We start from the raw sequence: 13369 nt of genomic DNA on the forward strand, positions 1-13369 counted from the left end.
AGCCGCCTTTGTTCCCCCGCGTTGGAGAAGGAGGTTTCCTGCCCTTCGCGGTCGGCCAACAGCAATAACAGCAGCTAATCAACACCGCACTCCAGCCCCCATCTACCAGGTGGGTCAGAGGGTGTGGTTGTCGACTCGGGACCTACCCTTGCCGGTGGAGTCCAGAAAATTGGGCCCTAGATTCATCGGGCCTTTCGAGATCGAGAGGATCATCAACCCGGCGGCAGTGAGGCTCAAGCTCCCCAAAGCCATGCGCATCCACCCCACATTCCATGTAAAGGTTAAACCTGTCCAAGAGAGTCCATTGGTGCCAGCTGCTCCTCCTCCTCTGCCCCCTCGCATCGTTGAAGGAGGCCCTGTCTACACGGTTCATCGCCTGCTTCGCTCCCGCCACTGGGGGCGAGGTCTTCAGTACCTGGTCGACTGGGAAGGATATGGTCCGGAAGAGAGGCAATGGGTGCCGGCTCGTAACATCTCCGACCCCCAAACCATAGCCCGGTTTCATCAGCAGCACCCAGAACAACCACCCAGGACCAAGACGCCTGCCAGAAAGACCCAGCAGGTTACCGGTGCGGGCTATGAGGGCCCTTCCTCTGGGGCAAAGGAACCCTACCGCCAGACCCCCTCCACCCACCTGGCTGCGGACTCTGACTCTGAGGCCTCGGAGTAGTTCTAACCCTCCTCCGGGGCCCCACCGCCCTCCCTGGAGAGACGTTTATGTTTTTATTTTTGTGTTTCGTTTTTTGGGACTTCTGGAGCCGTCCCTTGAGGGGGGTGGGGGGGGGGGGGGTTCTGTCACAGCTCTGCCCCTTCTCTCCTGTCACTCTTTCTATTACTCACCTAATCAGCTCATTTAGTGCACCTGTTAGTCACACCCTCCTCATCAGCCCAATCACTCTCACCTGCTCTCTCTGCTGCACCTACTATTTAGACCCCAGTCTCACACACATTCACTGCCAGATCGTTCTCCGCTTCCATGCAAGACCTTCCAGCGTTTCCCTTTGGACTGATTTCCCGTTACCGACCCTGCCTGTCTTGGACTACCCTGCCTTGCCTCTGCCCCGGTAATTCACTCAGCCTTCTGTCCCCGACCCCGAGATACCGACCCTGCATGTTTGTGACTACTCTGCCTTGTCTCTGCACCGGTAATTCACTCAGCCTTCTGTCCCCGACCCCGAGATACTGACCCTGCCTGTTTGTGACTACCCTGCCTTGTCTCTGCCCCGGTAATTCACTCAGTCTTCTGTCCCCGACCACGAGAGCCTGCCACTGTATTCCTGTGAGGATTCAACCTGTTGCGTGTTCTGAAGAGAATAAAACTTTGATTCAAATCATCCCTGGTGTTTGTCGTACTGCTCCTGGGTCCTTACTACACCCGTTACACAACTGGCTAATTAATGAAAACACATGTAATTGTACTACAAATTTAAATGTGTCACAGTGTGAATCATTGGCCTCTTAAATAAAAATGTTACACTTGGCTTTGACCAGAATTCTACTTAGTAAGAGTCATCTTCTACCCTTGGTGTTGTATATTTGGGATGTTGGGTATACATAGTCAAACATTTTAATTCCTGTCCTATTCCTCTCCTGGATAAAAGAGTCTCTTTCTTCTCTCTTGGAGAAGCTGGTCACGACTCACACCGTACTGTTTCAGATTGATTTTAAACTGAAAGTAGCCACAGACTCCCACATGGCTAAAAAAAAGTGTTTTAAAGTTGATGCTCAGCGTGAGAGTCACACTCGATTTAAAATTTCATCCTGGGCCGGAAGAGGTTTGAGAGTGAAATAGGTTTATATTATTTATAACCTGTGCTGGAACTGCTGCTCCAGCTGGACCTCCAGTCTTACTGCTTTCCTTAACCTCGCTCCCAACAACAGCAGGCAGCCATTTTCAGGTAAATCGCAGCGATAACACCACTGTTTACTACCTGCCCAGCACCAAAGAGCAGACAGACACAGTTGGAGACCAGCTGGTAAACATAGTGGAGCATTCAGCTACTTAAGAGCCAGATATTTCCCTGAGGAGTTGGTGGAGACCAAAACAGAGTTGATGGAATAATTGATCATGAATTCTACCAGACCAATTCTACTTACTATTGCGGCTTACTGTCTATAGCAAGCGAGCAAATCTGGACAGGAACAAGTTTGCAAACTGAAGGGGAGAGGTCCTTGAGCATACATCGTAAATGAGCACAAAAATTGTTAGGCTGATGGGTCCAGTAGCATACAAGATTTGCTGCGGACAAACAGACAGATGCAACACACGCACTCACTCACTCACTCACTCACTCACTCACACACAACCAAACACATAATCTCCTCCCGGGCCCCCTGGTGGAGATAATTAATGTTTGTTCATTAACCTGTGTCAGTTGAATGTGTCAATAGGCAACTGTTTGCTAACATGTTAGCCAAACTTTACAGCATGATGTGTGGCGTTTTCAGCTTGTTCTGCTGCCACCTTTAATGTTATGTTTTGCTTGCATTAAATACCACACATTTGGATTTTTTTCTCTCTATTGGGTTTGTTCTTTGTTAAAGCACACAGGGAATCATTTTGCTGATGTATTATAACTATTCCCCTCCTTCTTCTCTGTCTGTTTCTGTCTAAATCAGTCATTTTTTCTTTTCCAGTCATGACTTTATTGGAGAGTTCACCACCAGCTACAGAGAACTGTCCAGAGGCCAAAGCCAGTTCAATGTCTACGAGGTAAAATGCAAGAACAGCCAGGAATACGTTGAACAACTTGATTAATACGGAATCCCAAACTTTATTTTCCTGAATGTGTAAAGGACATCAGAAATGTAACAGGGTTTTTGGAACTCACGACAACATCAATAGTTCCCTTCACAATGTTATATTTTATTAATTTCTTGTGTTATGAATTGCAGCCCCTCATCTGAGGACAATATATTAGCGACATCCAACCAAGTACACATTTCTGCTCCGACAGAAACAAATTTCTTGTTTCCTGTTTTGCGGTCAAGGTTTTGAATCCTAAAAAGAAAGGCAAGAAGAAGAAATACGTCAATTCGGGGACGGTAAGAGCTGCCGGAGTGCGTTTCATCAGCGGCTGTCACATGTCACAGCAGTAAACGGATGATGTTTGCTATGATTTCTCGTCTTGATCCATCTCTGTTCCATGTCCTCTATCTCTCTTTCTATATTCCCTTTCACTCTGTCTCTGTCTCCAAGGTGACTCTGCTGTCTTTCAAAGTGGAGTCAGAATGCACGTTCGTCGACTTCATCAGAGGAGGGTAAGAGCTCAGTGTCTATGGTTTCATCAGCGTCGCCATTAAGTGACTATGGGAGTTTCTGTTTGTTTTAAGGCCTGGTCACACCAGACCACTGTGGTGTCTTTGTGACTACTTACAGGGCTAGTTGGTGAACTGCCGTGGCTGGTGAGCTAACATGCTAATTGTGGTGGAAAAAAATATTTTTAACCTCCCTGTGAGAAACAACCAGATGACGAACTTCTTAAAGTATTAAATCATATTTAATGAACAGACAGTTTGTAATAATTCAGCTGAATGGATAGAGCTCTTTCCCCACGGATGGTTCGGCGGTCTAACAACAATGAATAGACACAACAGAGTATATATACACATTATCTCGTCTCCTCTCCCTTCACCCCCCTTTGCAGATGTCGTCCTCCTTTGTCTGCTGATGCACCCACCAAGGCCATGTCCCCAGCCTTTTGGTGGGAAGAGGGTTAGGCGGTGAGATCAGGATGACACTACTGCAAGTCAGAAATACTAAAATACCTTTAAGTGGTGACATAAGGATAACACTACAGAAAGAAAGAAATGCTAAAATACCTTTGACTTGAGATCATTTAAATTAGTCTGGTTGGCCTCATCTGCATTTCTGCAGGTTTTGAGCAATACAAGTTAACTAAGAGAACGGTATGATAAATTTCTCCAACACTAATCAACTTGGCTAGCTCTAGTCAGTCACAATAACTCTCAGTGCTCAACAGTTCTGTTTACTGCCAATGGCATTTTGTTCCCCATTATATCACCATTTTTCTTCAATAGAGGATTTTTGAAAACGAAAAATCTGAAATTACAAGAATGCTAACGATTAGTTAACAAACTTGTTAGCTCATTAGCTTAGTTTGGTCACTAAGCTAATGAGAAATAAGTTCACAGTTTTTGCAAAAGATGTATTTGATGTATATTTAGAATATTTTTACCATTTTATCTTGCTGTCAGATGGCCCTTTCTGACTTTGGGAAATAGAAATGACTGGAGGTGGTGCATTGACTTGGACTTATGACACATTATGTTACATTGTTGTCAAATGGAACTGAAGCACTATATTACTGTCATAACACACTATGATAGCAGAAGACACAATGTCTTCTCTGTGATCTAAGTGGCAAGTCTCTGCATGTTGATCTGGAAGTTGATTTTCTATAGTTTGAAATCAGCGGCTCCCTGCAAAGCATGAACACAAATCTCAAATAAGCCTACCATTGTTTTTCCAAAGCATGTACAGAATACAATATAAAATTGTAGTTATACATCAATTCCAAAGAAAAACCTAACGTTACAGTTCCTTTTCACAATTAATGTTATGACATCACAAGGCCAAAGCGTGTATATTGGGGGTCATGGCTGGTCCCAATTCCTCAGTAGGTTCACTCGTTTTGTCTTGAATGCGTATTTCTCGTGAGAGTTTGAGAGACGGCCCGATGCTCACGTCAGCTGTTCACTACTGTCACTGTTCAGCTTTTAAATATCACAAAAATAAGGTCAGAGGTTAAAAAAATTGCAATATTTGCTCATTTGAACCAAGATTTGGAACATCAGTGCAATCTGGTTGAATGTGTTACATGTAACCCCCAAAGTGTATTGCGATTACACCCCAGATATATAGTGTCAATAAAACTCTCGGAGAAACACATAGAAAATCTTCAGCATGAAAAAAGCCAAATGTAAAGACTTCATATCAACACAAAACTGTGATTATCATCACTTGAATGTAAAAGCACCGTAACAGACTGTATTTTGGGAATAATAGTGCAAATCCACTGCCTTGTGATTTATAAGGGACAGCAGAGAGCTGTTGATGAGTTTCTCAATCTGGACATCTGTAAATGTGCTCCCATCTGGAGATGCTTGCACAGTCCTAACATCTCTGCTTTGATTGACACTGATGTGCTCGATCTCTCACCAGGACACAACTCAATTTCACCGTGGCCATAGACTTCACAGCATCTAATGGTAGGACCGCGTCACAATCTGTGTGCATACAGGAAATGTCCACACATCTGTTGTCTTACCCACAGCGTTTGTGATTGTCACAGTTATTACTCTAGTCATGGACCGCATTCTCATCTTTGGGTTGGTCCTCTCTGTACGGATGATTTTCACTGCACGAATATGAAAGATTTGCTTAAATATGCTGCAAAATCAATGTCAAATTATTTGTGGTGCTGCACTGCGGTGTAATGTGGTGTCGTTCAGAAGCCCAGAAGGAAGATGTTGCACGTTACATTTATTGGAGCAAATTTAGGTAAAAGCTAACATTCAGCTTTCGTCAGCAACAGATCAGTTAAAATATGACAACCATGATAAGACTGCACTATTACTGTACAACAGTAGTTCCCAGCTAGTCACCATAAAGTTGTTACTATAAAACATAATTCAAATCAAGCAGTTAGCTCTTTTGTCCAAGCTAGATTCATAACTGCATGAGGAAAATATGTAACCATGGAGCTGTAGTTCAATGTTTTCCAGCAGGTACAATATGACCTCCACTGTATACCTCAGATATTCAAAATAAAAGTAGTTTATAGTAAAAATTGGAGCATGGGAGGGTTCATTCTTAACCATGGAAACACTATAGATAACCTTAACTCTATTTTTATTATCCTGCATTTCTACATGATTTATAAGGAAGGTCTGAGAGGCAAGTAAGAAAAAAAATCTAGACTGTTTTCTCTCCTGTGATTATGACAGTAGGACGGGTGATAAAAAATGTTCCTTACTTATTTATTTCCTGAAAATGGTGGGTTTCAAAGTTCAAAGTTTCATAATTATTTTTTTTCAAGTGTTTGTTGTTGTAATACTTATTTTGGCCACAAAAGGCTGAAGTGCACCACTAACCCGTGTTCTAATTAGGACTAAAAGCTGCAGATAAGCGCCGATTAAAATGCATATATGAAAGAAGGAATGACAGTAATGTTACATAACTTGCTAATACACAATGACTGCACCTTGTGTTTAGAATGCATGGAGAAATTAAAATTCACCTGGAAGAAAACATGAATACTTTTAGTCATATTTAGAACCAAGCGCCCAGGAAGAGCTATGGGCTTTGAAGCAAATTTTACATAGTGGCCAAACAAGATATTTACAATATCTGGAGTTCCGTCATGAGATGCATGGGAAGCCTTTTTCCCATAGACTTACATTGGGGAAACTTAAGGAGCCCTTATTTCAACTCTTATTCAGCTCATAGCTGAATCCAGAGTTATACTGTAGTTCTTCCTCCATTCATACATGTGAATGAACCCGAGAGCATTGGTTGGGCCAATTGATGGAGGCAGGGTTAAAGGAAACACTAGTGCACTTGCTCATTGTGCCCATGGATGCCAAGATCGATGGATGATTTGGGTCATTTCTTCTGAATTCTATAGTCTTAAGTTGAACTTTTTTTTGCTTCAAGCGCCACTCTGCAACTTTCATAGGAATTAACAAGGCCCCCCTCCAACGCTGTATCCAGTTCCCTTTCTACAACCATGCTCAGAACATGAGGTAGTGGGGTACTTCAGTCTCTTGTGGCCGAAATGACAAAAAAAAAAAAACACTTTAAAAAAATGATCCTGACAACAACAAAAAATTGCCTGACAAAACCTTTTTTCACCAGTTCTTAAGTCATAAACACAGGGGAGAAAATCGTTCGATCGATTTGTTTTTCTCACTTGCCTCTCAGGGATTCCATACTTGTATCATATCCTCTGCCACTTGACAGCAGTACATTATGATTGAGGTGGCTATCATGCATTCTTCAATCATTCTGATAGAAGGTGTTAGATAAACAAGCAAAAAAGCACATAACACTACTGAACATCGCATGCTGCCTCTGTCCTGTCCCAAGCGGATGTTATGACCAAGTTTGCCACACTGCTGTATTTTGATAAGTATACATTTATACAGTTTTGGAATTACATTTAGGATGGGCAGTAAACATTTGTGGAGACAACACTTTATCTTTAGGATTCGTACCAGAAATCTTATTTTTGGTTGCTGCTCGTTTGTGTCTTGGTAAACGTGATGCAAAAGAGGAAAGAAATGCTTTTTTCCCCTCATGTATCATATTTTCTTGCATGCAAAAAAATTATACAAATCTACCTCAAAACTTGTGACTTCCTGTGTCATGTCTGCATGCATATTCTGCCAGTATTTCTGGCTATAGACTTATTTTATTCATGTGCCATGCATAAACTTCAGTGAACATGACTGCTATGAATTCACCACAGTCCTGATTCTCTGGAAAGTATTTGTTTGTGTTAAAGTGGCGCTTCTCTCTCCAGGTAACCCGTCTCAGCCCACCTCACTGCACTACATGAGTCCGTACCAGATGAATACGTACGCCATGGCTCTGAAGGCTGTGGGTGAGATCATCCAGGACTACGACAGCGACAAACACTTCCCGGCATATGGCTTTGGAGCTAAGCTTCCCCCGGATGGGAAGATCTCCCACGCCTTCCCACTGGTAAGAGACTGTTTCGTTGTCTCTGTTTTAGTGCAAAGCATTTTTGTGATATTCAGTGAGAAAGTACTTCTGCTTTTGGACTAAATACTATACTAACAGACTCTTCAGTTGATGATCTGTTTTCATATGTTAAGCACAAGGTTTAACTTATGTCTGGTTTGTATCAACTCTGATTAAATCACTGCCAGGATGTAAAATGTGTACATCAGTTAGATCTTGAAGGTCTCGCTGGCCCCTGATGTAGAGCCCACTTCGCTTTTGGACTTTCTTCAAGGCTGACTTTGGCCAAATAGAACACTCTGTAGAGCCAAACAGAAAAGAAGAAGAAAATGGTTCCCTGCGTGCAACAGAAACGCTATACAATAGTGTGAGACCTCTTAATGTTGGACATTGACTATGGGAGAACACTTTGTGGACTGCACTTGAGTGCTCTCCACTTAAACATTTGTATTTTTGGGTGCTTTTTTATGCTTCTGTGATGGCAGAGCTGTGGCTGGAGGCATTATGTTTTTCCGGTTCACCATTTGTCCATCCCATTCTCGTGAACAATATCTCAGGAACACCTGGAGCGAATTTCTTCAAATTTGATGCAAACTTCCACCTGGACTGAAAATGGTGATCAAAGGTCAAAGCCACTGTGACTTCACAAATCACATTTTTGGCCATAACCAGGCAGTTTCTGAAAAGTGAAGCAAATGCTGGAGTGTCTTGAACCTGCATTCTCTCTAGTGTCCATCAGGGGGCGACTCCTCTGGTTGTATTGAGAAAATGACTCTACTTCTCTCTTGATTTATTACCTCAGTAAACATTGTAAACATGAGTTTATGGTCTCAATCTCTAGTTTCAAGTCTTCTTCAATACAGCATGATGTTCATTTCGTAAATTATGGTCCATTTACAGTCAAACAGACCATAAAGCAGGGTATGCTTTAGGGCGGGGCTACTGTGATTGACAGGTTGCTACCACAACGTTATCCGGTCTGAAAATTGTTTGTGTTTTCATCTTACAACTTTGACCCTTTCACAGTGAATTTTCAGTTCAGGAAAGTTAATTGTAACACAAATGTCTAATGATGAATGATGAAGCGATAAAGTTTTTGTTTGAGCAATGAATCAGATCAGAATAATCCCTCTACTGTGCAGTTCCTCACAGCTCTACGTAGCGTTTTATCTGTATAGGATGGTTCAGGTTTTTGGTTCAGGTTTTATTAACCCCCATTTCTATTGCTGCAGCAGGCTTCGTTTTTTTTCTGACAAACCAACAGACACGGTTAGCAACTAGCTGGTGAAAAGAGTGGAGCATTCAGCCGCCGAAGAGCCTAATATTTTTCCCAGGAGTTGGTGGAGAACAAAAGAGAGCTAATAGGAGAGTAAAAAAGTCAAATTAGCATTCATCAGGTGAATAAAGAGAATTGTGGTACTCCGAGGCCGGATTACTAATCATGCAAAGTGGCCAACTTCCCTGGGGGCCCGAACCTTAGAGCCCTTGATTTACTGTGTGTTAAATAGTTTGTAGTGGTTTGATCAATGGCAAATTGGTTTGGCAATATCTACTGCTAAAGCACAATGTAAACCAACATGATGGTGGTTTTCGTTGGCCTCTGCATTTTTAGGACCCTGTCTCATATAGGGGCCCTTTGTCATTTCAGTTTAGTTGTTTTTTTTTCCAGTGCATACATCTAAATATGTTTGCTTAATCAAATTACCACAATCTAATTAATTCAAAGACTGCAAGCTCGCTTCAACCACTTAAACAAAATCCCATTTTAACAATAACTGTTATCATATACAGTATTTAGGGCATGTTTGACTCATCTAAAGGGTCCTTTAACCATTTCTTCTTTGTTTCTTAATACAATCATGGCCATATTTAGACAAAGCAACCTCAAGAGTTCTTGGTGTGTCTGAGGTTGTTCAGCCTAAGCTACTGTGAGATGTTATATAGAGTTTCCTTTTAGCTAAATGCTCTGAGTGAATTTGAGTTCCCTCTGGGAAATATTGTTTCTGGGAATAACAATATTGACTTGGGAATTAATCGCACAAAAAAAAAAAACCTCCTCCGGTGTGTAAAGGCCTTTATCCTTGGATTCCAATCGACTGTCTCCCTGGACAGTAACTTCAAAGGAAGCAAGGAGAAAAGTGGGAGAGACGAAAATAAAAACAGGTTCCAGAGCTGCAGGATGAGATTAGTGTTCTTAAGTAATGAAATAATATGGCCAGATCTTCTCACATGGGTGTAAAGATCTCAATGACACGCCTCAGGTCTTTCATTAGTGGACCGGAGGATTTTTTTTTCTTCTCCGACCTGAAACTGTCGTTTTCAATCAGGTTTGTCAAATCCCATGATCCTCCTTGCTCCCACCCAGACAGAAGTCGGTAGTGGGCGAGAGCATCAGCATCCGGCTCATCTAGATTCATCACTCTGTATGACTTTGCTGCTTTCCATGCGAGCGGCCGCTCAATCAGCTTTCCCAATTAGAGTTCACCCGGCGTGACAAATCTTGGCGGCAAGTAATGCTAAGGCAACTCTAATTAGGAATCTATTGTTCGGAAACCGCTCGGGGCGCGTCTGGAGTTCATCAAATGTAAACTTCCAGTATCTTGTCTCATAATAAACGACTGGCATAGGACGGATCAAGAATTTAACATTTGCAGAAGTATACTGTTTCAATTCATAAAGTGAGAAAGTGAAGCAGCACTTGTATATATTATCTCATAATAAAGAACTTTAAATAGCTCACATTTGCTATACATTTAGAGTAAATGTACCTTGAAGCGGTCTCTCCCTCACAAGGACAGTAGATCCAATATTTGTCGTATTAGAGTAATATTTTCTACTGTGTAGCTCCTCTCTTAGCGCTTAATTAACTGGCTTTTGAGTCTGTTTTTGATACTTTTAAAGAAATCCATATTATAAAACAAAAACCCCAGTCTCAGGGGAAATAATTAAAAAGCGATCTTGGAGGGAGATAACAGAGAGCCACAGAGCATGAGTGTGAACCCGCCTTTGAAAAAGAGAAGATGACGAGCCTTCCACAGCTACCGTATCGGGTCACTGCAAGAGAAAGTTGGACAAACGGTGTTTCAACAACAAAGCAAATAGTAGAATGTGGTTGAAATCAGGTGACATGCAGCGGTGAATCACTTTCATGCCCTATGGATGGAGGCGTGCTGTATTCACGTGGGGTATTTCAGCACAGAAAATGTTTCTCTGCAATCTGAATGCCAGTAATACAATGCAAATTAAAGCTGCAAGCAGCATTGATCGGGTCCTCGCAACTTCACGCACGTCGAGGGTACTGGCAGGACTCTGGTTGACGCGGCCATGCATTTCTGTGACCATCATACATTGCGTGCACGAGTTAAACAGTATTTCCTGCTTCAACCAGCAGCGTAGCAAGATCATGTTGCCAGGCCTGGGGTTCAACTCCCTGCAGTGTCCTGCTGATTGTATTTGAACTTACATGAAAGTTAACAGAACAGTATTGTCATTTGCTTTTACTTTAACACTTTAATTTAACACTGTTTTCATTTTAAGCTTTTCTATAACTTTAGATTGTAGTGTGAAGCATTCATTGTAACATTTAACGTGATTTTCATGTAGCTCTGGACAGATCATTTATACTAATGCCCACTGACATGGTTTGAGAACCACTGTTGTCTAACTTTTGCTCTCCATGCATCTTAGTTTGCACATATTTAGATCAGAGAAGTCTTTTTCTCATGGTGTGCACACGAACCCTTTAAATAAATTCAGTGTTTGGGCTGCTGTAATTAAAGAATCCTGCTTACTTCTGTGGTTGCCAGTAGGTGGTGCTATGTCTATGAGTTAATATTGGCATGCAAAAGTCCTAAAATCATAACGGTAATCAAGCATGTCAAGTTTGGGACAGTTTTGTCAAAGTACAGTTGAGTTACAACAGCTTGGTAGATGATGGCGAACCATGTAAAATGGCCGCTACACCAAGTCCATGTTGTTTGATGAAACCTCAAGCTTTTAGTAACTTTTAATCGCTACGGTCTTTAGATTGTTCTGACCAAATTCTAAGTTGATCGGATTAATTCCCTAGGAGGAGTTCGTAGTACAGCACATGGAAATGGAAAAAAACAGGAGAAATTCATACAAAATTCAAAATGGCTGACTTCCGGTTGGGTTTAGAGCATGAACCCCAAAGACTTTTTGTTAAGTCTACATGTGATAGTTCTGCTTACCAAATTTTATACAGCTAGGTGAAACGTACTGCGAGGGCTGCATCGTCAAAAAATTATAGGGGGCGCTATCGAGCCAACTTGCCGCTCTGAAGCATTAAAATCACGTCAGATAACTACATTCAGGATTTTAAATGTGTTTGACAAGTTTGGTTACGTTTTGAGCATTTTTAGCCCCTCAAAAACACTTTTGTTTTTCGTGGCAAAGAATGCGTCGCCACGGCAACAGCCTTTCACAAAACAACAACCTTTGAGTAACTTTTCATCACAAAGATCTTTAGATTGTACTGACCAAATTTGAAGTCGATCTGATTAATTCCCTAGGAGGAGTTCGTTAAAGTAGAGCCCCTGGAAATGTCTAAAACGACACTAGAAATTCATACAAATTTCAAAATGGCTGACTTCCGGTTGGGTTTAGGGCATGGCCCCAAGAAACTTTTATTTAAGTCCACATGTGATACATGTGCCTACCAAATTTTGTTAATCTATGTGAAACGTACTGCGAGGGCTGCTTCGTCGAAATTTTGTAGGGGGCGCTATTGAGCCAATTTAACACTCTGATTGAATAAAATCATATTATAGAATTACATTTTGGCCTTGTGATCTGTGTGTCAAGTTTGCTTGTGTTTCGAGCTTTTTTAACCTCTCCAAATGACCATCGTTTTTCACGGCAAAGACTGCGTTACCACGGCAACGGCGTTCGACGAAACATCAAAAGCTTAGAGAACTGGCATTATGAACTTCTTACATTTGTGTGGAACAAATTTGATGTTGATCTGATTTTCCAACTTAGAGAAACAAGCCAAAGTATAAAGACTTTAACTTACTGTTGCCAGTAGGTGGCGCTATGACTATGATTCAAAATTGGCTTGCAGATGTCTTCAGGCCTGGAGTTTAATCAAACATGTGAAATCTGGTAAAGATCTGATGATGCGGAGTCGAGTTACATCAGTTTATTTGTTCATGGCGAAGGATCGAAATTCGCAGAGCCGCCACGTCGCCATGCTTCGACAACTTCCTACAATTTTCACAATGAAGCATTATCAAGGTCTTAAGGCTTTTGTGACAAAATTTGAGAGGGATCCGATTAATCTGTGAGCAGTAGGGTGTCAAAGTACACAACCTGTGACTTCCTGTTGCCATTAGGTGGCGCTATTACTATGATTCAAAATTGTCATATACATGTGTTCAGGATCAGGATGTTATGACATATGAGAAATTTGGAGCAGATTAGGCAATGTACAACTTCCTGTACAACTTCCTGTTTCATGGCGAATGGTGTTTTTTTGCCGCCACGCCACGGACACATAGTTCGATAACTTTTTGATCTTTGAGTATCGTTTCACTGCCAAGGTCTCAAGAGCATACTGACCAAATCTGAAGGCAATCGGGTTTAATCTCTAGGAGGAGTTTGTTAAAGTACGGCGCCTTG

General features: G+C 41.8%; 1 protein-coding gene across 1 annotated transcript in view; it reads left to right on the forward strand.

Annotated features, from left to right (window-relative positions):
* The window catches only part of LOC137874052 (copine-9-like), a 237599-nt gene that overhangs the window by 137098 nt on the left and 87132 nt on the right, over positions 1-13369 (forward strand). The window contains exons 11-15 of the mRNA XM_068712676.1: positions 2638-2713; positions 2992-3045; positions 3200-3261; positions 5186-5232; positions 7548-7729. Coding sequence (XP_068568777.1) covers positions 2638-2713; positions 2992-3045; positions 3200-3261; positions 5186-5232; positions 7548-7729 — 421 coding nt within the window. The remainder of the gene's footprint in view (positions 1-2637; positions 2714-2991; positions 3046-3199; positions 3262-5185; positions 5233-7547; positions 7730-13369) is intronic.

The sequence above is a fragment of the Cebidichthys violaceus genome, unplaced genomic scaffold, assembly GCF_023349555.1.
Source record: "Cebidichthys violaceus isolate CVI_PGR_0920_01 unplaced genomic scaffold, fCebVio1.0.p SCAF_17, whole genome shotgun sequence".
Taxonomy (NCBI): domain Eukaryota; kingdom Metazoa; phylum Chordata; class Actinopteri; order Perciformes; family Stichaeidae; genus Cebidichthys; species Cebidichthys violaceus.